The sequence below is a fragment of the Mauremys mutica genome, chromosome 2 (genome assembly GCF_020497125.1).
Source record: "Mauremys mutica isolate MM-2020 ecotype Southern chromosome 2, ASM2049712v1, whole genome shotgun sequence".
Taxonomy (NCBI): Eukaryota; Metazoa; Chordata; order Testudines; family Geoemydidae; genus Mauremys; species Mauremys mutica.
This window is the reverse complement of record NC_059073.1, coordinates 230,748,612-230,776,464: the sequence shown is the minus strand read 5'-3', so window position 1 is coordinate 230,776,464 and position 27,853 is coordinate 230,748,612. Positions and strand designations below refer to the sequence as shown.

Genomic DNA, 27,853 nt, shown 5'->3' with positions numbered 1-27,853 from the left:
CCAGGCACAGTGCCGAGGAAGTACATCCCACCGACTCCTTCCTTGGAGGTCTGGAGAGGGAGGCCAATGGTCCTTCTAAGGCTCCGGCCACCAAGCGAGCCCCCACTGGTACCATTGGGCCAGCCACAGGGCCCAGTGCCATTGCACCTGCTGTGGTACCGGCGGAGCCAGCTGTTTGGCCTGGCTGGCCTGGCCCATTGATGGACGACTACAAAGGGAGGCCGAGCTGACATACGACCTGATGCTGTCCCTGGACCGGGAGGAGCGGTGGCACCAGGAGCGATGCCAACCACAGGACTGTGATCCCAACATGGAGGACCGGTACCGTTGGTAATAGCTGCTCTGCAATCGGCTCCGGCAGGTGGACCTGCAATGGCAAGATGTCGGCGATCGATACCCAGGGCTGCGGAGGTGGTGCCGTGGCAGGGTCCTGGAGCAGGATGACAAACAGGAACGATGTCGACATTCATGCCGTGATCGGCTGAGATAGCCCCTCTGAGATGAGGACCTTTGGCATTGTCTGCATCGGTCCTGTCGGTGTTTGCTCCTCGAGGCGGAGCAGTGCCGAGAGTCTCGGTCAGACGGAACCCAGCCAGACAGCCTGGTGGGCATCGAGGGCAATCCATGTGGACTTTGACCTGAACGGTCACTGGGCGGCGAAGGGCGGCGGGAACATTCCCTCGACCGAGACCGGTACCGAGCTGGAGGTGGCTGCAGAGATCCCAGCGGCAGCTTGCCTCTGGAGCATGGGGCCAACATCGGCAGTGCTCCTGGTACCGGTATGGACATAACATCCCGGGCCGCCTGCAGGGCCTCCAGTGTGGAGGGGATCTGGACATCCAGGGAGGCCTGCTCCCAATGGGCCGGGCTACTCCGCTCAACTTGAGTCAGAGGCCTAGGGGCCGGTGGGGATCGAGAACTGCCTGACATGGGTCTAGCCTCTGTCCTGGGTTTACTCCGGTGCCACGGCGAAGAAGGCCTCTTCCTAGCCTTCTTGGCGTGCGCTGTGGATAGGGAGCAGTGCCGACAAGTCAATGGTGCTGAAGGGTCACCACGCACCAACACCGCAGTGCCCAATGCAGACTTGGAGCAGCGTGCTGGAGCCAGGGTCAGCGCCGACTCCATCAGAATGGCCTAATGTCCCTTTCTCTCTTGGTCCAAGGCTTAAACAACTTGCAAATCTTGCAGCGATCGCTGAGATGGGTTTCCCTCAAACAGCATAAACAGTCCACGGGAAGATCACTCACTGGCCGAGATCACCTGCAAGTGTTGCACGACTTAAAACCTGGGCCATGGGGCATGCCCCGACCCAGGCGCTCTAGCTAAACTAACTAAACAACTAACTAACTACAGGTACCATACACTGAACGAACAAGCAGTTTTGGGGACGAGCTACAGCAAAGCTGGAGCAAAGCTGTTCCGAAGCACTTTCATTGGCGGTAAGAAGGAACTGAGGGTGGGGGGAGCACACAGCGCCCCTTATACCGTGCCATGGAGTCGCCACTGCAGGGGTACTGCTAGGGGGAAAACGTCTGGCACTGGTGCACGTGGCGAGCACACACATCTATTATGAAATAGACATGAGCAATCACTTGAAGAAGAAAAGAAGTGTTTGGAAAGCCATTTCCCTCACACTAGTCCTTATGGTGGACACATTCTCTTTCCACATGTTTATGTTCTGCTCCTAGACACTTGAGATTTACAGAAAAGCAACAGAACTCAAATCTCAGACTCCAGAATGCTGACATTTATTGGCTAGCTACAGCAGACACCACATATAACCAAAGTTTACCAAACTAGAATTATTGCTTTTACCTATCCTGTCTATTCAATATAGCCAAATGAAATTAACAGAGCAACAAGGCAATAAAGTACATATCAGCAAAAGAAGATTAATTTATCCAAAGTTAAAATCGTTCATCAGAAGGGTGCTTCTGCTGGAGCTGCTTTCTCAACACTAAAATTGATAAATTCAACCAACTGCACACTGACTCTCTGTGTCAGCCCACAAAGAAGAAAAGACACAGTCAGAGTTTAAGGCCAAAAGGGACCACTAGAATAGATCATCTAGTCTGACCTCCTGTATATCACAGGCCAACTACACCACCCACACACAGAACCCAACAACCAAAATGAGAAAAAGTGTTACAGCCCACAGAAGACTAGACGATGATGTTCCACAGGCAGAGAAGAGGCGGAGTGCTCGAGGCCTGCGCAATGGCAGGGAAATGTGGGCACTTACCCATTCTCAGGAAGTGCCCGCAATCAGTCCTCGATTTCAAGCTCTGAACAAACAGCAGAAGGATACCACAAGCCACTACACTAACTATCTAGGTTTTTAAATGGCACCTATCACTGTGGTTTCTCTAGCACTCAACTACACCTGACAAATGTGCGCTTGGCTTCCTTTCTCATTATTACTGTATTTATGTGGCAGAGGGAGGGATGCCAGGCATATATATGTAGACTTTTCCCTGTCCTATTCAAATCAAGACATTTGCCAAAACATCCATATGTCCATAAGCCAGTGACTAAATAATTCAGGCCCTTCTGAGAAGGTGGTCATTTCATCATTATTGGATGCCTTTCAGATTGCAGCAACATACCCTCTGCACATGACAGTTATCCTGAAAAGGGAATTACAGCCACACTACTTTCTCCCAACTACCTCACTCAACTACCACCTAATATAGCACACAGACAAGCCTTGCCTCCTCCAGAAGCAGGGGTCCCATAGTGTTTCCAATCCTATTCTATGTAGTGTACACCTTTGGGCGATCCCCTGAGCTACTGGCACATATAACTTTTGGAAAGAAGGAGCAACTGCTGCATATATTGTATCTTAGCCCAAGCAGGTAAGTTGGAAAACTTACCTCAGAACTTACCTCAGACACTCAGAACTCTACAAGTTTGTTATTCCTGCCTATAGAAGGTTTTATATACAACAATGGGCCAGTTCTGTGTAGGCCAAACATACAAGCCAAGATTTTAAAAAGTGACTAGTGACTTTTGGTGCCTACTCTGAGTCACTGTAAAGAGCCTGAATTTCAGAGAGGGTCCTGAAAATCATGTCACTTTGAAGCGTCTCGGGTTGGACATCCAAAAATTGAGGCACCCAAAAATCCCTAGTCGCTTTTTAAAATCTTGGCCACAACAAGCATACTGACTTATTTGAGACACATGATGTCAGAGTAATCAATTACTCAGTTAATGGGAGAGCCAATCAATCAATCAGTACTTAACATATGACACATCCTATTGCACATCATGATGCTATGCATTATTCTGTGACTACAGGTGGCAGTGTAGACCAAATCCTGCCATCCTTTACATCTTTAGAAGCTCCATTTAACTATGGATGGGTAGGATTTTGTCCTTTGTAATTGTTCGGTGTGTAAAGTCATATACCATATTGTGTCATATAACTTGATCATGAAAGCCATTTAAAATACTTCTACTTCATAATGAAAAAATATTTTAAAGTAAGCAACAGATAACTATCATTCTATATTCTAATAAGACAAAAAGGAAGGGAAAATTACTCACTGGCCACTATGTTTCACATCATACAGAATAATCAGGACATCTATTACTATAGTACCAGCTACCAAGAAACAAGGAGTCAAAAGCACTGTAAGACACCCTTCCACCCCACTGCTGTCTACCTAAGCCCCAGGCCATCATGCCTTTCCTCCTCTTACAGAACTTGCAGAGCTATGTAGAGAAACAAGAAATATTGAGCATCAGAGGGGGAAAAAATAGAGGTGGGGGATGTAGGATGGGAGAAGAGAAAATAGTTACTGGTGAGTAATTAGCCTCATCATACATCCCTCTTCTCCCATCCTACAATAGAACAGTTAGGGGGTGAGCAGATGAAGGAAGCATGCCCAAGGAAGCTGGCTTATTTTACCATGCCCTCTGAAGGACCCTAGTCTTGTGATGCAGAGCAGTTCAACTGACAGTGCTGTATGAAAAAGTAAGGGGACAACCAGGTGTCTGCCTTTATGCACTTCAGAGATGGATCTCTCACAGTTCAAAGTACAAACCTCTCTAGGACAGTGGCTCTCTACCAGTGTGGAACAAGGTCAACATGGTTGATCTTAATCTATGTGCATACAAGAGCATTCTGGCAAGAGTACCGTTGGGTCATGGGCCTAGTTTCTCTACATGTTGCTGATATTTTACCCTTATTGACACAGCCAAATAACTGCTTTGCTTTCCTGGACTCTCATAGTTCTCCTATGTAATTCTAAACACATTTATCATCCAATAGAGTGATTTCTTGACTTGGGAAAATCAAGAGTGGGGAAATATAATGGTCTTGTGATAGAATTCAGTGTTCAACTTGGGGATGAATTCCAACAGTAAGCAAAGTTACAGCATCTCAAGAAAAACTGTATGTGGACAGTAAGACAGAAAAAATTATTAGGGAACTCACTTTGCCAACCCATCTAGCGAAGATGATGGCAACTAGGAAAGACGGTCATTAAGGTGATCTCCCAGAGGGCTGACAGGGAAGGTTAATTAAGATCTGCAGAATCAGAGATCCATCCTACCTGCAGGATCACTGGGAAAATAGCAAGTCTCTGGAACAGCCAGGAACAAAAACGTTTTTTTGACATGGTGGTGGAACCCACATCTCAACTCTCAGTGGATCCAAGAACTCTGGAAGTGGCAGAGGAATGGACCCTGAATGTGCTGACTTTAAGGCTGTACTTAAACCATGCTAAATCTACTATACTCCAGGAAAAATTGGAAGAGACAATGTTTCTGGCAATGCACCACCCCAAAAAAGCCTTCCGAATGCAGGAACAAACATGCAACGTTGGTGGTTTTCTGCTCCCACTCCTGTATTGTCACATCTAGGGCAGCTGAGCAGTGCGTGTAATCAATCTGGATTCTCATGATGGAAGGAGATCTTTTGAACATTGCCTCTTTAGGCCGAGACCAGCTAGGGTGTACAGAAACAGAGTTTCCAGACTGTGAGATACTGAAAGGTCTGCCTCAGATGCAGACTGCACCAGGGACTCAGAATTCAACAGGAACCACGTCCACATCTGGATCGCTCGCTTCTTAATCCAACTCTGCAAAAGCAAAGAGAAATTTGGAAAGAGGACCAAAGAGGCCTAAAGTGGAGGAGGCATGCAGAGGAGGGAGACCCAGAAGCAAAGGAGACTAACAGGGCCTGAGCAGCATAGTGGCTAAAATAGCCTTTATGGAAGCTCCGAACTGGCCATGAACAGGCGGGAGCTAAAGGAGGTGGACAGTAAGGCATTTCAGAAGAGGCTGGATGGGGGTCGGGGTGCCCACATATAGGGAGACCAGGCCCATGACCCAACAGTGCAGAGGAGGGATCAGGCAGTCAGTGCAGATGCCCATGAGTAGGGGATGGATTCCTGAACCCCACTGTCAGGAAGAAACATTGGGATGGCCACAGAGGGCTCTACAGATACCCCAGGAAAGCCAAACTAGAGGGTTTCCAAACTGGTGATAGATATTTTTTGCTGGCTAGTGAAGGTCAAATACTCCAGCTAAAAGCTTTAGATTTCTTTAAATTTCCCAACTTTAGATTTCTTCATCTTTTTTCTTCCCCTCCATTCGTAGCTTCATTGTTTCCCCTGGAAAGAAGAGAGTGAGAATTAGAAGGAAAAGAAGAGTGGGAGCAAGATAGAGAGAGAACTAAGACCAAGGCTCCATGCTTCAGAGATGGAGGAAGAAAAAGAATGGGTGCAGAGTAGCAGAGGTTAGGATATCTATTCTTTTGTCTCCTTGCTCCCTGGAAGATGGCACCACAACACTAACTGTACTTGCTGTACCGTTGTAGGAAGGGGTACATATATAACAATGGGTTCACTTCAGGTGAAAATTGTCTACACAAGTATGATCAACTGTTTAAGAAATAATGACTAGGCAAAATAAAAAAACCCAACAAATACATTTTTTCATTTCTGCAATTACAATAAAGAACTGAAGGACTAACAAGAGGATCTAGTCTCATTAGCAATAGCATGAATTATAAGGACATTGTAGTGGGAACTGCACAGAATAAGTTATCAAGATATTGTAATGGGAATCGCATAATTAATGGGAGAAAGTGGCTCAGTGGTTTCAGGTGGGAGATGTCGGGACTGGAAAAGAAAGAGCTCCAAGTCATGCAGGGAAGAACAAAGTCATCTCCCATCCACAATGTGACAAGAGGGGGTGAGGCCTGGTCTACACTACGCGTTTAAACCGGTTTTAGGAGCGTTAACCCGATTTAACGCCACACCCGTCCACACTAAGAAGCCCTTTATATCGATATAAAGGGGTCTTTAAACCGGTTTCTGTACTCCTCCCTAACGAGAGGAGTAGCGCTAATATCGGTATTACCATATCGGATTAGGGTTAGTGTGGCCGCAAATCGACGGTATTGGCCTCTGGGCGGTATCCCACAGTGCACCACTGACTGCTCTGGACAGCAATCTGAACTCGGATGCAGTGGCCAGGTAGACAGGAAAAGCCCCGCAAACTTTTGAATATCATTTCCTGTTTGCCCAGCGTGGAGCTCCGATCAGCCCGGGTGGCGATGCAGTCCGAAATCAAAATCCAAAAAGAGCTCCAGCATGGACCGTACGGATGTGATCGCTGTATGGGCAGGCAAATCTGTTCTATCAGAGCTCTGTTACAGAAGACTAAATTCCAAAGCATTTTTAAAAAATCTCTAGACAGACGCCATAGCAGGGACTCAGCGCACTGCTGCGTGACAAGCGTAACGGAAAGCCAAAGAATCAAATGGACGCTCATGGAGGGAGGGGGGACTGAGGACTCAAGCTATCCCACAGTTCCTGCAGTCTCCGAAAAGCATTTGCATTCTTGGCTGAGCTCCAAATGCCTGTAGGGTCAAACACATTGTCCGCGGTGGTTCAGGGCATAGCTCGTCAATTTACAGCCCCCACCCACCCCCAGAAGTAAAAAGGAAAAAAATTGTCTCGACTCTTCTAAATGTCACCCTATGTCTACTGAATGCTGCTGGTACACGCGATGCTGCGGCACTCAATTGCAGTATCCTCTTTCCCCCTCACTGGTAGTAGATGGTGCAATATGACTGGTAACCGTCCTCATCATCAGCCCGTGAGTGCTCCTGGCTGGCCTCAGGTGAGGTCGGCCGGGGGCGCCTGGGTAAAAAACTCCTGGTCATTCCCAGTAGATGGTACAGAACGGCTGGTAACCATCTTCATCGTAGCAACAGGGGGCTGAGCTCCATCAGCCCCCACCCTTCATGTGTAAAGAAAAGATTCTCTACTGCCTGGACTATCATAGCAGCGGGATGCTGGGCTCCTCTCCCCCACACTGCTTAATGTCCTGTCTGGACTATCATAGCAGCTGGAAGCTGCCTTCCCCTCATTTTATCTCAGTAACAAGTCACTGTTTCTTATTCCTGCATTCTTTATTACTTCATCACACAAATGGGGGGACACTGCAATGGTAGCCCAGGAAGGCTGGGGGAGGAGGGAATCAACAGGTGGGGTTGTTGCAGGGGCACCCCCTGTGAATGGCATGCAGCTCATCATTTCTGTGGGATCTGACATGGAGGGGCTGTGCTCTCTGGTTCTCTGATACACTGCTTCTCTAGTACACTTGCCCCATATTCTAGGCAGGACTGATTCTATTTTTAGATACCATAAAGGAGGGATTGACTCAGGAAGTCATTCCCATTTTTGTCTTTTGCGCCCCCGGTCGATCTCAGCCAGGGGCACCCATGATAGCAGCAGAGGATACAGCACAAAAGGACTGGTAACCGTCATCTCATAGCCAATTTACAAGGGTATGGTAGATGGTACAGAACAGCTGATAACCATCTCTGCTATCATGCAAAAACAAATGAATGCTGCTGTGTAGCGCTGCTGAATCGCCTCTGTCAGCGGCATCTATTACACATACGGTGACAGTGACAAGAGGCAAAACAGGCTCCGTGGTTGCCATGCTAATGGCATCTGCCAGGGCAATCCAGGGAAAAAGGGCGCAAAATGATTGTCTGCCGTTGCTTTCCCGGAGGAAGGAATGAGTGACGACATTTACCCAGAACCACCCGTGACAATGATTTTTGCCCCATCAGGCACTGGGATCTCAACCCAGAATTTCAAGGGGCAGGGGAGACTGCGGGAACTGTGGGATAGCTACGGAATAGTTACCCACAGTGCAACGCTCCACAAATCGATGCTAGCCTCGGACTGTGGATGCACACCACCGAATTAATGTGCTTAGTGTGGCCGCGTGCACTCGATTTTATACAATCTGTTTTACTAAACCGGTTTATGTAAAATCGGAATAATCCCGTAGTGTAGACGTACCCTGAGAGAGGAGCAGAAAGTAGGAACAAAGTCAGCAGACATAGGAGGGGGCAGTAGTGAGGCCAGAGACATAGGGTGGAGTGAGTTATGGAGATTTTTGAAAAATAAAACAAAAACAGGTAGGCAATTTTGAATTGGGTTCAGAGATTTATAAGAAGCCAATTAAGGTTTTAAAGAAAATCTTCCCTTCAACCCCCACCTCCATGAACACAAAGAATTTTTACTTTTTGTAAAGAGAAAGACGACTGCCAGTCTGCTATATGCCTATGCATATCAGTGCCCTCTACTGGAAGATATCAGAATAGTTCAGTTGTGTGTCATAGGACATAAAATTCTAATAGAGTTTTTCCTTTTATTCAAGTGGTAGATAAGGCCTTTCTTTTTGAGGAGGGGGATCTGAGTTCTATGTTTGTGGCCATGGAGTAATAAGCAGATTTACAGACAAAGAAATGGTGGGAGGAAAAAGCTTCTTAGAGGTGAAGGACTATGATTTCTAACTTTGGAAGCAAAATTAAGATCCTAAGGGGGTGATAGCAAAATGAAAGATATGAGACAAAGACGAGCTTTTACACATCCTCAGCACAATGCCCCAAGAGAAGAAAAGATTATTTTGTTTTGTTTTTTTTTAATTCCATGCATGTATATTATGTAGTCATCCTTTGTCAATTCCAGATGAGATGAGCCATTTTAAACAATTAAACTCAGTCTTCCTAATGCTTCAGTGATGCAAGTATTTGTCTCTGTGTACAGCAAAAACCTGCCTATCTATGTCAATATTTAACACCAAATTAAACCTGGGCCCTTTCTACCACCTGCATTCAGTTCTCACCTCCCATCCTTAATATTTATACAGGCTTCTGAAGGAGACATTAACTGATTTTAATAAAAGCTCCACATTTTTAATTTATAATGTAAATATCTATCTATATATACATATATATATATACACACACACACACTAATAGACATATGAATTCTTTTCCATAAGCATATTTACACTGCAACACAAGATGACCCTTCTAAATTATATACCAAGTCTAATGGAATACAATGGCTAGGTAACGACTTTTACATTTTTATAACATCTAAATTGAATAACATTTTCCATAAACTTGGATACTCAATTCCCTGGCAAATAATTAGCCAAATACAAAATGGGATTATAAACAAATACTAAAAGGCCTTAAACTTGTTTGTGCATATATGCTGCTACAAAACACATAGCAGCAAAAAACATGCTCTGAAGATTTGCTAGGGGCCCAATCGCATGAGGTGCTGAATTCCCTCACTACCACTGATTCTACTAGGAGTTGACGGAGCTCAGCCCCTCTCACTATTGCGCCTTTCAAGTGGAAACTATGGCCTGCCCTGTGTATATTTGCTATGGCAGTTATAGACCTCAGTGGTTCAGGAGCCAAATTAGTGATCAACATTACCCAAAAGAGCCACAGTAGTGTGAATTAATTGTTTTATTTACTGTAGTACTATATATTCATATTTAAATAGTATGACAGAGAAATATTTAGTTTATATATAACATATGTTGATATATATTATAATCTCCATTGTTGGAGATTTTTAAGAGCAGGTTAGACAGACACCTGTCAGGAATGATCTAGATAATACTTAGTCCTGCCATGAGTGCAAATTGACTGACCAAGTATTATTATTTTATCAACTACAATTGGTTAATAACATACTAAAGTATCCTGATTGATTAATAATTAAATCACACAGTGTTTTAATATCATGTGACACAAAGAGCTGCAGGAGACCATTAAAGAGCCACTTGCAGCTCGCAAGCCTCAGTCTGAGTACTACTGGGCTAGGGAAAGAGAAGAGGGTGCAAAGTGCCACTTCTCCCAGTGTTTCCATGTAGAAAGCAGACATAATGCTAAAACCTGGTGCTCCCTGAGAAGGGGTTGGGTTGGGGGAAGTGTATCCATTAACAATGCAAGCAGCCCTTTCCACGAATCAATGGGAGTCTAGCAGATACAAATGCCTTAGAATCAGGAGTTATTCTTCTAAAACAGTTGGAATTTTTAATAATGCACTTGCAGGTTCACATTTACAGAGAAAATACAGCTACTGAGTCTTCCAGCAGTTCTGCAGACCATTAATCAATCTATCAGCTAATGCTCACTTTTACTATATTTGTTTCACTATTTTTAAATGCAACGTTTAAAATGTGCACAGTTCAGACAAAGCAATGGCTGATTTAGGTTGTGGGGTTTTTTTTGTTTTGTTTTTTTAAATAAACACATGTGATTTATAACTCAGAATGGTATGAAAATTCATCCAAGGCTCAAATTCATCATGTAATGTCAGCTTAGAGGCAAAAAAATCAATTAAGAATCCAACAAGTCAATATTATGATATAAGAATGCACCCACAAAAACCCCAGAGAAGCTAACTGTTCCAAATACATTTTTCTTATTAAGACAATCACTTTGCTTTCTAAACTGAAATTTGCAAGTCAGTCAATCACATAAACGAGTGTCATTGATTATTGCAGAGAATTTTAAAAAAGCAGCAGAAGAAGAATGAACAAGCAATCTGGTTTAGGAACACTTTATTCTTAGGCAAGCTCACTAACTTTTTTCCCCTCATTAATGGATTTCATAAGGAAATATAAATAGAGATTAGATTGTTATTGTTAACATGGAGTATGTATTGTTGTAGAACTGAAATAAAATGTTACACATATATTCCAGCTCTTTAAGAAATGGAATACAGAAAGCAGCAATGGATAGACTAATGTATGAAAGAGCAGACACTGGGGGCCAGCCTGGTGAGCAGCTTACAGAAACAGATTTGGCTTTTGAACTGGTAAGAATTCTCTCAATCATTCAGGCAACATTTTTGGTGCCTGAAACAATGGCATTCAGTTATCAAAATAGGGAGCTCATGGGCTCCTCAACATCTGCCCTCACTTCCACAAACACAATAAGGAAACATGGTAGCAGCCAAAAGCCAAGTTGATGGCAAAGGTGGGGATCTCTCCAAGCACACATCACAAATTGTATCTAAGCACCTACAAAGAGATTCTATAAATGCACAATACCATGAGGGTACGGCTTTAGGAAATCAACTGCAGGAGACAAAGATACATTTGCCACATCAATGACAGTGGTGGATGAGGAACCAGGCCTGTTTACTGAGGAGGGACACTGTTGGCAGGTGGAATTCCATACCCTGGTTGTTTGCTGTGTGGAGGACAGGAATGGGCTTCCACCATTACTGGTAGCTATTTTGACCCTTACATTGGCTGCACTCTGAAGTACTAACACAACTATCAGACCATGTGCCCTGCCCAAATACACAATAAAATCATCCTAGGAAAGAACATGCCACATTTGTCAAGTCTTTGACTCTGCACCACAAAACCAGCCTTCAGTAGTAGGTCCAAAAGGCTGTGCACTATTTATCCCTATCCTTATTATGCTTCTCCAACTTCTTCCCCTCATACACTTTACAAAGTGTGTCAGTGTTGCACACCATAATCTCAGATTTGATCAACGTTTTGGAGCTGAACACATGCTCAAACTCAATATAGAAATGCCAGGTATGCCTTCCCAATCTGGACATCCAATTATTGTCTCATATCACATTAAGCTGCACTTCCACGCACTTAAGTTTTGTCCTGGCTCTATGACAGACACCAGATTCAGTCAGACAAGATAACACCTTGACCAGAAACAAGATGTCCAGGCTGTGGAATTCAAAGGAGACTTTACTCATAGACCAGAAAGCAAAGAAAGCCCTACTTATCTACCTTAAGATAGCTGGCAGCAAAATAACAGGGAGGCTTTTCTGTGACAAGCAAATTTTCAGATCCAAAAGTGGGGAGCAGTATGCACAAGAACAGAGCAATCTCATGGAAGTGAATGTTGATGAGGTGGTATACATTATAGTTGTCTGAAGTGAGGGCAGGGTATTACATACAGGTAAAATGAATATCTGGATGGTTACCCTAAAAAGGAGCAATATTGTCTAGAGTGGTTGCTGAAGGTGGACAAGACGCTAAGACTGATACAGCTGCAATGCCTGTACTTCCCACCTACTTTAGCACTGAACTAGTTCAGAATTAACTAGTGCATCTGCTGGGAGCTAGGGAAATTGCAACATTCAGAAGCAGTCCCAATGTTGTTAGAAGCACTATTGTGTATGGATGTCATATATTTCGAAAAAGCGTTCCATGTGCTTGAACTGATCCTGGGAATGCCAGCATTCTCTAGTGTGGGCAGATACAAGGAAAGGCTCACAAAGAGAAAGGAACACACAGGAAACCACATAAATCTCCTCCCCAAAGCAGGAAAGGTTCATGATGACATTAGACTCAAGCCCTAGGCCCTCCTCCTGGAGGGAAGCTGTGCAGATCCTGGACTTCTACCCTCCTCCCTGGAAGCCTGTGCAGCCATAGGCTCTTCTGACATGCTATAACTGTCCCCTCCAAAGGGCGTAGAAGGCAAAAATAGTTTATTGGAGCATTTTCCTACTGGACAACTGGCCGCTTATCATCTCCACCTTCCTAACCCATGGGCCTGCTTTTGGATAAACATCCATGGGTTTGAGAGCAGAAAGAAGAATGCTACAGACCCTCTCTTACCCCTTCTGTGGCACCTGCTACAGTTCCACCTGCTTTTACTCCCCTCCATTTCTGGCAGTGGAAATAAGTGTCCGGCTTTATCACAGCAGCTTGCCATCAGATCATCATGCTTCTCTCACATTCTTCTGGGTCTTGACAACTATTTTTTTTATAACTCTGCCTTATCATCCTCTGTTCCATGTAAACACATGGGGGAGAGGCAATTTCTCTACTAGTCAAGACTTAAGCCATATAGATCTTTAAGGATTAATGTCAATACTTTGACATGCATATGAAAGCAAATGCAGCCTTTAGTAATACACACTCTGTAGCTAGCACTGGCAACTAGGTGAACATCTGAATTCTACACCAGGTGAAGCTTCCAAATGATCTTTCAAAGACCCATGTAAGGTGCATCATCCAAATCTACAGTCTAGGCAAGGATTATACTAGAGAGAAATGGCTGTAATAAAACTACCAATCATAGGAAACAAAGTCCTTTTGTTTATTGGTGCCACTGCATAAGTTATCTATCATAGTATGGAGCAAGGTTAATCTTCAGGTGCTCACACCGATATCAAATATGTATGCAATACAGTACTCTATGTTTTCAAGGTTGTTTTTTTCTGATTTCTGAATTATAAATGTGATGTTTGTTTCTATCTATGCCCAGATAGATAGAAGGTGATGAGCAGGGTGATGAGTCCTCTGTAAGCCTCTGAACACACTCTCTCTCTCTCTCTCTCTCTCTCTCATTCCTTCTAGACTCTACTCAGAAACACAGCAATTCTAGCTCTTCCTCAATTGTCATAGCAAGACACAGAGAGAATATTAAAAGGCATAATCAACTTCTAAATTTTAGTCAGCCCAGGTAATGATATACTACTACATCAAAAATCAAAACTAAATAACATTGGCTATAGTCAAGCATCATATTAATATGCTCATAGTGGTGCACTTTAGTGTGTGTGTACGCCTCTGAATGATCAGCTACCAAGCATTAGGGCACCATCTGCATGGCTTTAGGTCAAGATTTCTACTTCCATTGTGCAGCAAATAAAGGGACCATGATAATAGTGGTATTCTGGGAATGCCGGGTACATACTATTAAAAGAGTTAATATCAAAGAACTAATTAAACCATGTGTAATGATCAGAACTATTATTTTTCCATTCTACTGTACAATGAATTATTTTAGCTTTTGGAGAAAACAAGCTTTTTCAGAAGAATCAAGATAATCATATTTTGTACATAGAATAATTAAAACTAAACAACTAATATGCATCATTCAAGTGCTCAGAGACCTCCTTTTAGGATCAAGGATGCATTTTATATGGCTGGTTTACCGGGTGTACCCTTTAGTTTCCATCTGATCTATTGGTAAATACAATAAATAAATAAAGTACTGCAGAATTCATATAAAAGCTGCTTACTCAGATTCTGATCTCTCGTATGATATAATTTACTATATTTTTAATACATACAAAGAAAACCAAACAAAAAATTAAGATTCTAATGATTGTAGAAACATAGCATTATATTTAACAAGAGTATCTTACCAGGTAAACACAAACCTTTTCAGGACAGCTGTAAAATAAAGTGGTAGCTATCCAATGCACATATTTGTTTTGTATAAAAAATGCGCTACAGTGTAACACAAAATGGTTCTGAGCCCTTGTTTGGCTTTTTAATATATATGTATAGAGGGATGACAAATAAGATTGATTACAGAGTTGAGGTAAAGGTGAATTAAATGTACTAGGGAAACTTAGACAATCAGTCGATAACGTCCTTAGGTACCTCTGATAAGGCTTTCACCATTAGATCCATATCAGCTTCTCGTTTTCAGAAAACAGACCTGTTTTTAATGCACATATTCTGGTGATCCTCATTTTATATTCCATGAAATATGAAGAAAAGACTAAGTGAAAGATGAAAAAGAAATCATATTGCCAGCAACCTGATCATCTTGATATTATTTCTCATAAAAGTTACAGCCTATGTTTAGTAGGCATGATCCTTTCTATGTTTTTTCCAGGGAAGAGAAACACAATATTGCAGAAATTTTGAAGATTATCTATTAAATATGTTCTATGCTAGTACAACATAGCATGAAGTCTTTGAGTTAAACTGAGGACATCAAACATTCCCTTGTCTAAGCTCCAGACTTCTTTAGATGCAATACTGTAAATGATGCACAGTCAATATAGATTGTAGTACAGTATTCCTTCCAACTTCAGTAGGGGCTTATTCCAAATCCCACTGGAATCAATTGAAAGATTCCTACTGACTCTAAAAGGGGTTGGTCAGGCCTTAAATCCATTAATCCCCAAAAGAAAAAAAAATCAGACATTGTGATGTTACAAATGTTTATTTTCATCTGCTTTTGCCTGTAAAATACATAGATCAAATATTAAGCCATTAGAAACATTTTGTGCCTTACCCACACAGCCTCTCATCAATGGTATCCACAATATGAGAACAACAAAAATGTCATTGCATCTTTACATAAATCAGCCTCTTTAGCCTCCACATGAATGGATGTAAAATGAATTTCAGATAGTAAAAATAATTATATTTTAGGATAAGTAGGGGCATTGCCAGCGGATCGAGGGACGTGATCATTCCCCTCTGTTCAACACTGGTGAGGCCTCATCTGGAGTACTGTGTCCACACTACAAGAAGGATGTGAAAAAATTGGAAAGAGTCCAGTGGAAGGCAACAAAAATGATTAGGGGGCTGGAGCACATGACTTATGAGGAGAGGCTGAGGGAACTGGGATTGTTTAGTTTGCAGAAGAGAAGAATGAGGGAGAATTTGATAGCTGCTTTCAACTACCTGAAAGGGGGTTCCAAAGAGGATGGATCTATACTGTTCTCAGTGGCACCTGATGACAGAACAAGGAGTAATGGTCCAAAGTTGCAGTGGAGGAGGTTTAGGTTGGATATTAGGAAAAACTTTTTCACTAGGAGGGTGGTGAAACACTGGAATGGGTTACCTAGGGAGGTGGTGGAATCTCCTTCCTTAGAGGTTTTTAAGGTCAGGCTTGACAAAGCCTTGGCTGGGATGATTTAGTTGGGAATTGGTCCTGCTTTGAGCAGGGGGTTGGACTAGATCACCTCCTGAGGTCCCTTCCAATCCTGATATTCTATGATTCTATGATAATGTAAGGTCAAATCCTTAGGAATAAAACTCAAGAGAAGCAGAGATGGATCTGGAAAGCCATAGTTTTTTTGGATGTGATAGCATTTTTAAAACAATAACCCTTGAGAGCATGCAATGAAATCTGGTAAATGTCTTTAGCTGTATTTGATAAAAAACAATAACTAACTAAAATATGAATATTAGTGGATTTGTTTGTGCCATTTTTATTGGATGGTGAACTGCATATAATCAAAATGTCTTTCCCATTGGCTTTTTCCAATCACTGCCAATATAAATATGCAATATGTTGGAAAAAAATCAGGGGTTAAAACAGATGTTAAGAAGGTTTCATTCTATGTATGTTAACTTTGAGAAAGGTTTCTGCAGTCATAAGCCAATAGCATTTTAGTGACTGAAGGATAATCCAGTGAATGATAACAGATAATTACCTCCTTACTACATAAAGAATGTTCCCATTCTCTAGATACCATCACAAGCACGATGCAATGAAGGCTGAAAAACATCAGGATCTGCTTTGTTCCTCTTATCTGCCTTCACTTATTTTACTGACCAAATCAGAAGAAATTTTGGGGGTCCAGTTCTCCTCTCACACCAATCTAAAATTCATAGCTCCACTGACTATAGTTAGGCCAGCATAAATCAGGAGTAACACAACTGAAGTATATGGAGTTATGCTACTGTAAACATTAGGAGAATAAATCCCATTTACTATTACTTATTAGTTGTGTTGCAGTTGCAGAGAGGTGCGCCAGTCATTATGGGGGCCCCTTTGGGCTAGACATTCTTCACACATAGAAGGTAAAAATTTCAAGTGTAAGTGACTCAGGAGCCTATGTCCCATTGCATTTCACACTGTCATTCACAGAATTGACTTTCAATGTGAGTTAGGCTTTTAAATCACATAGGTGCTTTTGAAAATTTGACCCATATTGAAAAGATGTTCCTTTGCCCCCAAATAACTTACACTCTCTTGTTTTGCTTCATTCTACTAATTCAGACTAGAAAGATAGCTCATGTGCATATTTTGTCTGAAATCTAAACCATGATCCTGAAAGAAGTTAATTGTTTTGGTGGCAGGATGAAAGAGAACTTACATCCTCTGGTTGATATAACTGTTGTTGATGGAGCTGGGGACAAGTTTTGCACTGCTAAAAATTCACAACTGGACCAGTTAAAGAGTCCTTTCTCAGACCATAAAAGGACTGAACTAGAAATGGCAGGTCCCATCTTCCAGAACACTACCTTGTGTGGCAGAAGATGGGAAATCAGTTTGACTTAATTTAAAATGGCTATGAAAACTAGTCAAGATATACTGCATAAAAAGATTCAGCAAGTCTCAAACAGTTTCATAGCCCGCACGCACACAAGAGAGAAGGCTCTGTAGGCCTGGATGATTATGACTATTGAGTGCATGTAAATGAGATTTTAAAAATACATTTTCAGGACACAACACATTTTTTAATGCTTTTCTGAAATATAAGCCACTATGATACAAGGTATATGCCCAATAACAGAACAAAAAAGAGTAGCCTTCACTTAATGAGTGATGGAGCAAGTTGAGGAAAAGAGGTTAATTAGTTTATTTTAAACATACTAATTGTCTGACAGTACTTTTGATATAATTTTCAATAGGTTGGGTTGTTATTTTTCCTTTTAAGATCTCTCTTAGATAACAAAAGACTTTCTGACAAAGCAACTATGATTGAAGAGCAAATCCCCTAAATCTGCAGAAGCTCTGTTGTAAACCTGCTACACCCCTGCTGATCAGAATCACAAGTCAGTATTACTATTTAAAACATAGACAAAGCTTTGCTGAAGTACCTGGGCCTCCCCTCCCCACACTCTTCAAAGGCTAAAGATTGGGTCCTTCAGAGATAATTGTATCTCACACACCACCAGATGCAAAGATTTTGATTATTGACATAAGAATGACAAAGATTACAGCAGTGGAAATACTGGACATGGTGCAAACTTAATACAAATGTATCTTTGGGCTTTGTCCAGCATCATTATTAAGAATTATTTGATGATTAAAAGTATTAGATGTTGTTTCCCTAGTTCTTTTGTATCAAGAGACTAACTACAATTATTACTATTTTTACAACAGGTATGTATGTTTCATTGTTGTTTTATTGCACACAAAGGCCCATATGTTCATGCAAGCTGCATGGAAGAAAGAGTAGCAACTAACTACAAAACCTGCTTTTAATTTCTATACACTACACAAAACATCCTATATACGATGCTGCCATACCAACTTTCAATATAAAAATGATTTCACACAGCTGATGTACAATAAGTGTGAGGAATCTCCAAAAATGAGAAACGGGTCATGAAAACACCAGATGCTAATCTGTACATTACCCTAGCGGGGGAAAAAAGTGTTACATTACACATATTCAGTATTAAGTTAATGCTGTTCTGAGCAGCAATACTTTACTATCAGCAAAATTCAGCATTACCAATATGTGTTTGTGGAAACCTAAGCATGCTGGGGCCATTAGCAAATGGCAAGGGTAGGTGGCCTTTGTGCCAGACTGCAGGGGCTCAGAAAAGGTTGCGTCTTTCATACATTGTGGTCCCCACTTCAAATCTGCATTTGACTTAGTACTCCACAGCTTCTCCCATGCAGTATCTTAAGTTATTCTCTTTCTCTACATTTATTGTTTCTAGCACCTGTTATTACCAAAGTGAGCATACAGCCCAAGTTAACTATTGTAAGTACTAGTTTTAAGCAAGCTTTATGCACACAGGTCATGGGAATTCTCTTTTCTCACACACCTACCTCTTTTTTTTTTTTTCTTCACCTCAGCTCTCTGGTCCTTGATTATAGACCCCTTTGCCTTAATGTTCCATGAAGGCTTGAAATTATTGGAGGCATTAGGATCCAAAAATTATTAGCATAGTTGAACTTCAGAACTAACATACTTTCTTTTCCTCTGGTGAGCTACAAACACCTCTACCTCGATATAAAGCTGTCCTCGGGAGCCAAAAAATATTATGTTAAAAATGAAACCGCTTTATATCGAACTTGATTTGAGCCCCGCCCTCCTCTCGAGCGCTGCTTTACCATGTTATATCTGAATTTGTGTTATATCGGGTGGCATTACACCAGGGTAGAGGTGTATTAAAATATCCAAATTGATTTGTGCTTTCTTCTATCACTTTGAAAATATTGTGCCCAAATTTTTCTGCCTTCATTATGTCACTCAATTTCTCCTTTGCAGGCTTCTTTTTTTCCTGATAATTCCACTACTTAGTGTAACAGCTTCCCCTGTTCAATCATCAATCCTAATGTTTGGGAACAAAGTAAAAATTTCCATTAAAAAAAAAAGTTCCAGCTTTAAGTCTTGACAGTGAAAGTTACTGTATGAATACTGTACTATCCAGGAGGACACGCAGCAACACGGTATTGTATTTTCTAGAGCAAGTTATACTGAATTATTCAGTTACTATAAGCTGTCTATTTTGTGTGGCCTTAATACAAGTAAAGGCTGAAAGATTCCCTTTTGATGCTTCAGAATCTCAGTTAAGTACTATATCATGCAACCCTCATAAAGGATAAGAATGTACTCAGCCTTGATTTTTCACTACTCTCTCCCCCCCCACACACACTTTTCCTTGTCTCTTCAGACCATTTATATTAATTAAACTGTTATGTAACTCTGATCCACCCTGATTCCATTTGATCCACATCTGGTACCCTCAGACCTGCTAGGTATCAAGGGAGGCAAAACAGTGCAGATGAACCATACATGCACAGACGTAATCAATTTAGCACATAGTGTGATATCAGCACCAACCTGATCTGCACACTGGAAAAATATTAAACCTCGGGCCAATGGAATCCATGAAGGTAAGAAAACTGATGCAATAAATAATCTGAGTAAGAATTCTAACTGAATCTCTGTTTGAGCACCCCAAGACCAAAAGAGCATGATACTTGCACTGTTAAACCTTTAGGGAGCTAGTGTGCCCTGCTCTTCTGGCTGGAGTTCAACTAGTGAAAAATGCTAGTAAGAAGTAGAAGGATGAAGAATCAAATCACAGAATGCCAGTAATGTGACCTACCCAGTGAGCTTCAGCAACTGCTGTGAGAAAACCAGAAGATGAAATTTAAATCTGAATCAGAAAATCGTAATGAATTTCAGGACTGCCCTGCAAAATGAAAGGCTGTATATAGAACTGTATCTGTTCCCTTACCACATATTCCTACCTTCCACAAAGCTAATACAATCCAATAAGACCACAACATCAGTCATGTCTCCTGTGGAATCTGCCATTCTGCTGAAGCCAAGCACCGAACATTTTATTGTCTGTCTTCCTGGGACCCACCTGTAGCTGCCCTTGACTCCCGACACGCTCCAAAAGGAGAATTAATTGGATCAGAGTCCATGCCCTCTGTGCCATTCCATGGATCAGGGAGCCACAGCTGACGTTCAGCTTCTAGCCAGGGAGTAGGAAAGCCAAACATGTAGATTGGGGAGCTAGGCTGCCTGCATAGCAGCCAAACCCCAGGAGGTAGGGAGATGATCCCACAAAGCAGGCTACAACCCTCCCTTCCCCACACTTTCCATCCTCCGTGCTTCCTGGAACACACATGGGGAAGGAGGCTCTGAGTCTGGACATCATGGAAGCCAAAGACAACTGGGTAGAGTCAGGCCATCTCAAGGGTATAAAGAAAATCCTAGAAAATAATTACCACAAAAAATAATCACTGATGAATTTTACATTAATGAGTATTTTCATTTAGGAACTGTAGGTACGTGTGTGTGGAGGCAGAGATGGGAATGAGGGTTATCTGTTATGGCAACAGAATAAGTTAACATTGTTATGGAATGGAGGGGTTGTTCCTGCAGAATTTGATCCCATTACAACAGGGAGTACATGGGGTCCCTTTGATAGGCCTAAGATAATCATTCCTGAGTAAGCCTAACCAACCCAGAAGGCTGCACCGTACAGTCATAAAAACCAGACTGTAGTGTTGGTATGTGTTAGGATAGGTCTGTAGCACCAAATATGAGTTTAATTATTCTTTACCTGCCAAGCACAGAAAGAGATGCCAATGCTCCCAGCTCATCTGCACCAGTTATTTCATCTATCTTTTATGGCAGCTGCTTGCTATAGGTACTAATTAATACATAAAATTAACATTAAGGCTCCAAAAAAATAATCTCTTGATAGACATCAAGTTCTGTCACACTTGCATTCATGAATTTTGTATTTCTAAGTAAGTAAAGCAACTACAGAATTTCTCAAAAACGTCATCCACTGGCACTTGAAGGCGAGAAATGTTAACAGGGAATTTTGCTGCCAAAATATAAAGGCCAGGTTTTGCTATCCTTAATCACAGTAAGTTGTACCTTACTTATGAATAAGGGTGGCAAAAAAAGACCCTTAATTAGTACTGAGGAATTAAAATACTTTGTAGCTTCCACCCTTCCACATACAGTGCAAAATGACTAAATTCAAATCAATTATTTTGATAATACACAAGATTCATTGTAACTCTCTATGAAAATATACACTATCAGAACTGTGTATTATGTTTAAAACCCCCGTGTTGCAATCTGATTCATAAGGGCAGACCAATGGGATTCCATGTTGTGAGGATCCATTCACATAAAGCAGACTGCAGGACCAAGTCTAAATTAACAATAAACCTAACTGTTTGCATACCTGTGACCCAGGACATTTTATTTTATTTTTTTAAATTAACAACACAATCAAATCTAATCCTATTGTTTTTATTCTTATACAAAGTACAAAAGATGTCTTCAAAATCATCATTTATTCTTAAAAGAAATATTACCATGTACTCTATATGTCCAAAATTAATCCCTTCCTGATTGTATATGTATATGACAAAAGCATTCTCAACAGAGAACATTATAGTATTATGCTCACAACACACACATTGTGAAGACAATGTCATAAGCCCGCATTTTCAGATGCTTATAACCTTTCAAAAAAATTCCCTTCCAGCTGAAATTTCTCAAGACAAAATTGAAGAGTTTTGGAAAGTTCAGGAAGTTTTATGTCAGGATTTTTTCAAGCTGCTTCATGAGAGTAATGGGGTCTTGCTCATTTGGAAGAGCTTGTAGGGTCTTAGTATGAAAGAACTGAGACCTGTGTTCAATTTAACACATGTAACTCCCAATGACTTTATTAGGAGTTCCATCCATATATCTTGAGGGCATAACAAAGTCAAACTAAGCCCTGACTTCAATGAAGTTGCAGTGACTTACACTGAGGTTGAATTTAACTCAGGATTCTTCACCAGGTAAGAATTTTTCCAGTTGATTTTACTGACAACTCAAATAGGATGTATTTTTAAAACATCAAACTGGAAATCCACTTCAGATCCAATTCTGCACCAAACTCAGGATGGACAGACTTCTGAGCCCATGCAGTGAATACCGGCTTCCATCAGGGAAAAAATCTTTTGACATATTTGTAGAAAACTGATACAGAATAAATGTTAGAGATGTTTGAAAATCACAAGCACTATAAGCTATTTTCCACAAATTTGTGTAATTGTTATTTGAACGTGCAATCTCATATGGAAGAACCTTCAAATAAATGTACTCAAAGCAGTGTCATATCTCATTCTCATATGAATGTATATGTGGGTATTTAATCTGTGATCCATTGCAACTTTCTTTTAGAGAAAATAAAAGCATTACACACAAATATATATTAATGTAACATTAATTTTAAATGCACAAATATTAGGAAATTAAGTGTATAGTTTCCTAATGTAACTCAGCCTGCCCTTCCCCCTCATGCATATGAAATATTTTGTACAACTGTATGTCAGTGGTTCTCCAATTACGGTTCACAGGCCGCAATGAGGCGATACGTGGCTTGGTTTATAGCATGACTTCCCAACATGGGGGTGCAAATTCAATGGGAAGGGATTATCATGACCACCTTCCCTTTATTTATGTCTAGTTGGGAGTGACATCCCAAAATGTTTTCCTGTTTTAACATGGCTCACAGTATGGGGAAAGGTTGAGAATCATTGGTTTATAGAATAGTATCAAAATGAGAATCCATTATAACAACACGGATTAAGATTATAACAAGAGTATACTATGTATTTTTCAGTTTGAGATATGGTGTGCTAAATCTGAAAGTTAGAGAATGGCTCCTGTATATGATTTTATCACATACATGTAGATATGGTGTGCTAAATCTGAAAGTTAGAGAATGGCTCCTGTATATGATTTTATCACATACATGTAAATATGTATGGTTATGGAAACCATACATTGGAACTTTCTGTTTTGCAATTTAAATCTCACCTATAACACTGTATTAATGAAGTTAGACTTAACTTAAAATTGAGTGTCAAATTTTAAAGTTTATTACTTCATCAAAATTTCAATTATATTTTTTCAAATGTTTGGGTCTGCTTATTAAAGAAGTCATAAAATGGAACAGCATGTGTGTTTCATCATTATATAGCAACATGCTGCTTACTTACATTTTTACTGAATCACAGCAAATCTAATTATTTACACCTTCTTTAGACTATAATCCTCTTTCAGATTAAAACAAATCAGGAGTCTCTAACCTGTCAAGTTTCTACTTTGAAGAAAATTATATTTCTGACAGCTTAATTTACGTTGTTAATAAAACAAAGCAAAGCAGTTACACAGAAGGGGTTGCCTAAAAGTCACTGTAAAACCCATTAAATGGGACAACAAAAATAAGGTCTGATAACACAGTGTACTTGTAGCTGTGTCAGTCGCAAAATATTAGCAAGACAAGATGGATGAGGATGGATCTTTCATTCCACCAATAACTGCTGGTGAGGAAGACAAACTTTCCAGTTCTGCAGAAGCACGAAAGCTTGTATTTCTCACCAACAGAAGTTGGTCCAATAAAACATAGTACCTCACCCACCTTTTTTTTTCTTGTAATGCATCAATTGTATTACCTTCTAGACAGCAATTTAAAAAAAAGATTTGCTAAACTATTTTTTTAAAAAACAAAGCTTATTCTAAGAAAAATCCATGTACAGAAGGTAGGCCTCATGTTTTATCTTTTGCTCATATATTAACTGAAAGATTTAAAAAAAAAAACTTTGTCATAGTGTTAACTTTTGGATTTGCATAGAGAAGCCGGGGTCATTCCTCACACATTCATACCTGCACGTAACTGCGAACTGCTGTGCGGATACAAACCCAGGGGCACCCTCCCGGAGGCAAGAGACTGACGAGTCATCACCCCACCTCCTGCTGCATAATGCACTGGGCATAATCCCTGCCCCCACTCCCCACGGAGCGAGCACAGGGCGGATTTTCCCGAAGAATTATTCGGGACCGCGGCATCCCAGGCAGGGGACTTGTTGAAAGCGCTTGTCTGATCAACACGGTGTGGGGAGGGGGAGCGAGCTATCCTACAGGTGATGATCAGACAGGCGCAGCGCCCAGCCCCATGCCCCGCCGGCGGGACCCCGCTCAGAGGCCTGGCCGCGGCTCACCAGCAAATGGCAGCAGCAGCAGAGCGCCGCGGAATCCCCGCCCGCCGGCGCTGCACCGAGGGGTTCCTCCTTCCCCGCTGCCGGAGCCGCACGGCGTCTCCTGACCCCAGACGCGGCACCAGCCGCACGCAGACCTCGCCCCTGCAGCAGCCGCCGCCGCCTAACCTCCACCCCCGCCCGCCGGCGGGGCCCTGTTCCACGCCCACCCCAGCCGCCGGCCTCCCCGACACCCTTCCTCCCCGGAGAGGCGCCTTCAGGGCAGCCAGGCTGCAGCGGGCAGGCAGCGCCCGATCCTCCCCACCACACCTAGCAACAGCGCTGACAGGACGCAGCAGCGGCGGCGAGGAGAAGGAAGCGGAATGGCTGCCGCCGCCGCGGCTCCCTCCCTCCCCGGAGCCCTGACAGCCAGAGCCGGGGCGGAAGCAGCAGGCGGCGCGGCGTGCCGTGCCGTGCCCGTCCTCCTCCCCCCGCTCCCCGCGCCTCCTCCGGCTCTCTCCGCGCTGCCTCCTGCCAAGGCAAACTCACTCCCCGCTGCAGCGGCGCCCAGCTTGCCGCCCCCACCCCCGCCGTGCCCACTTGTGCAGCCGCCCCAGCCCCCCGCGCAGCCTCCCCCAGCACTCCGCCCCACGCCTTGCCATGCCGCCTCCTGCACCTCACGCCGCCCCGCGCCCCGAACACGCCCCTGCCCAGTATGCAGCCACCCCGGCACCTTCTCCCCCCGCCCTGCCCGTGCCCGTGCCCGGCATGCAGCCCCACGCCCCTTGCACATGCACCCCGCTCCCCAGCGCTGCGGGGGGGGTCCCCCTCCCGGCCACTCACCGATGTGGTTGTCCTCAATGTGCTCGATGAGCTCAGCCAGGCTTGGGAAGTGGAGCCCGCAGCCCCCGAACCTGCAGGTATTGGAGAAGAAGGAGGCGGCGGCGATGCCTGTCATGGTGTTACATTGAGATCCCCCTGCGGTGCCTGCTCTGCCAGGGCCGCCGGCGGCAGGGCGGAGAGAGGCGGGGGAAAGGGGGAACGGGACAGAGAGAGATGGAGAGAGAGAGCGAGAGAGGGTGGGGGCGGGGAGGAGGAGGTGGCCGCGGCGGCAGCAGCAGCGTCGGGAGCGGCGGAGGGGAGGGACGGGCTGGGTGGGGGGAGATGAGGCAGCCGCAGCTGGGAGGAGGGACCAGTGCTGCACTGTAACAGCTGTGCTACCCCAGCAGCCACCGCCTCCTCCTCCAGCAGCAGCAGCAGCAGGACCAAGGGACCCAGGCCACACTCATCACCTTCTCAGGGGGAGACTTAACAGCAGTTCACATAGATACTTCAGTGCTCAAAGGCTGTGTTACACAACAGAGAGGTGTGACTGCCAGTGTGAAGTTTGAAGGGGGGGAAATGTTACATTTGTTTGTAACTTTATTTAACTTTTTCCAGTAACACATTGAAGGTGGGGAATTAAAAAAGAGCTAGTTTTTGTTTACCCCATAAAACCAATTTGTGAGTGGGGCCCCCCTTATACATTAAAAACACTGTTTTATATATTTAACACCATTTATAAATGCTGGAGGCAAACCGGGGCTTGGGGTGGGGGCCGACAGCTCGTGACCCCCAATGTAATAACCTTGCGACTCCCTGAGGGGTCATGACCCCCCAATTTGACAACCCCTGGAATGGTATCTTACACCATAATTAGCCGCATTTAAATCAGTGGGACTATGTGTGGAATAGGCTATGGCACCTTATTTTTACTAACAGTAGCATTATCTGGTTCACAGAGGGGGACCCACGGTACAGGAGTTCACCAAGTGGTATAAAACAGTAGTTTTCACCCAGGGGTACACATACTCCTGGGGTACGCAGTGGTCTTCCAGGAGGTACATCAACTCATCTAGATATTTGCCTAGTTTTACAACAGGCTACATAAAAAGCACTAGTGAAGTCAATACAAATTAAACTTTCATACAATTATTTGTTTATAGTGCTCTATATACTAAACACTGAAATGTAAGTACAATATTTATATTCCAGTTGATTTATTTTATAATTATATGGTAAAAGTGAGCAAGTAAACAATTTTTCAGTAATAGTGTGCTGTGACACTTTTGTATTTTTATGTCTGATTTTGTAAGCAAGTAGTTTTTAAGTGAGGTGAAACTTGGGGCTACGCAAGACAAATCAGACTCCTGAAAGGGGTACAGTAGTCTGAAAAGGTTGAGAGCCACCGGTCTAAGCAGTGCATTCACCTAAAGCTCATACAGTCCCCATTGACTTTACTGAATGTCAGCACCTACAAGGTAGTGAGCACCCTCAACCCCATCTCATTGGAGTTGAGAGTTCTCAGCTCCTTGCAGAATCAAGCCTTTAGGCCCTGATCCTACAGACACAGGTGCTTGACTATACTACTGTAAGTAACCCATTGAAATCAATGAGGCTATTCAAATTAATAACTTTAAGCACATGCATAACTGTTTAGAGGATTGGAATATGAAGTAGCAGAAGGTTTAATTGGCACAGAATTTGGCTCTGTCTCTCTGTAGGATAGATCTTTGCAGCATAAGGACATGATTCTGCTAATCTTTGCATGTTGAACTCTTGTGTTGATAGGAGTTGAGTAGGAGAGCAAGAAATCAGGATTGTGCTGTGGTGTAAAACTGATAGAACTGGAGAAGGAAATTAACATAAAACTACAAAACTCACTCTCAAAACCTATTTTGACTTTTTTGTCTCCAGAAAGCTAGTCACTGGAGAGGCTGACTGATTAATTGATTTGAATGAAGTTCTCCTGAGGCTAAAATTCATAGACAGCTTTATTTAAAATTAAAAGGAAAAAAAGAGCAAGAGCTTTCCTGTCAGGTGGGTTCTTTAAAGTTTTTTTTATAATTATCCCATCTTTGCTATATTGCATATTATGCTAAAATTATGCTAATAGTTCAAGCAAAACCAGTGCTGCAAAAAAATAAAAATACTGGCTTAAGATCCTAATCATGCAGATACTTATGCATGTGCTTAACTCTATGCCTAACGTTAAGCACGTGCATAAGGGTCTGCAGAATCAGATTCTGATTTATTAACTATATTGCCCTCTCAGCTGCTCCCATCATTGCTGAAGGGGTCATTGCCTAAAGAGTAGCAAAGCTTTCAAGGCAGCAAAATGGTTAGTGACTGCAGGCATGGAGGGTATGCCTGTTTGCTTAGAGCAGCAGAAATCTTGGCGCCATCTCTGACTACCTATGCACTTGAGACCCTAAAACCTCTTGAAAAGAACAAGAGTACTTGTGGCACCTTAGAGACTAACAA

The 27,853-nt window shown here is 42.6% G+C and overlaps 1 protein-coding gene across 2 annotated transcripts in view; it reads right to left on the bottom strand.

Annotated features, from left to right (window-relative positions):
* JAZF1 (JAZF zinc finger 1) overlaps window positions 1-25,652 on the bottom strand; it is a 272,182-nt gene extending 246,530 nt beyond the window's left edge. The window contains exon 1 of one of the 2 annotated variants that reach the window (XM_045008262.1): window positions 25,394-25,652. In XM_045008262.1, coding sequence (XP_044864197.1) covers window positions 25,394-25,508 — 115 coding nt within the window. In that variant the 5' untranslated portion in view covers window positions 25,509-25,652. Of the gene's footprint in view, window positions 1-24,239; window positions 24,331-25,393 lie in introns of those variants that run through there. The other variant, XM_045008263.1, reaches the window with a different exon arrangement.
* Window positions 25,653-27,853: the final 2,201 nt, after the last annotated feature.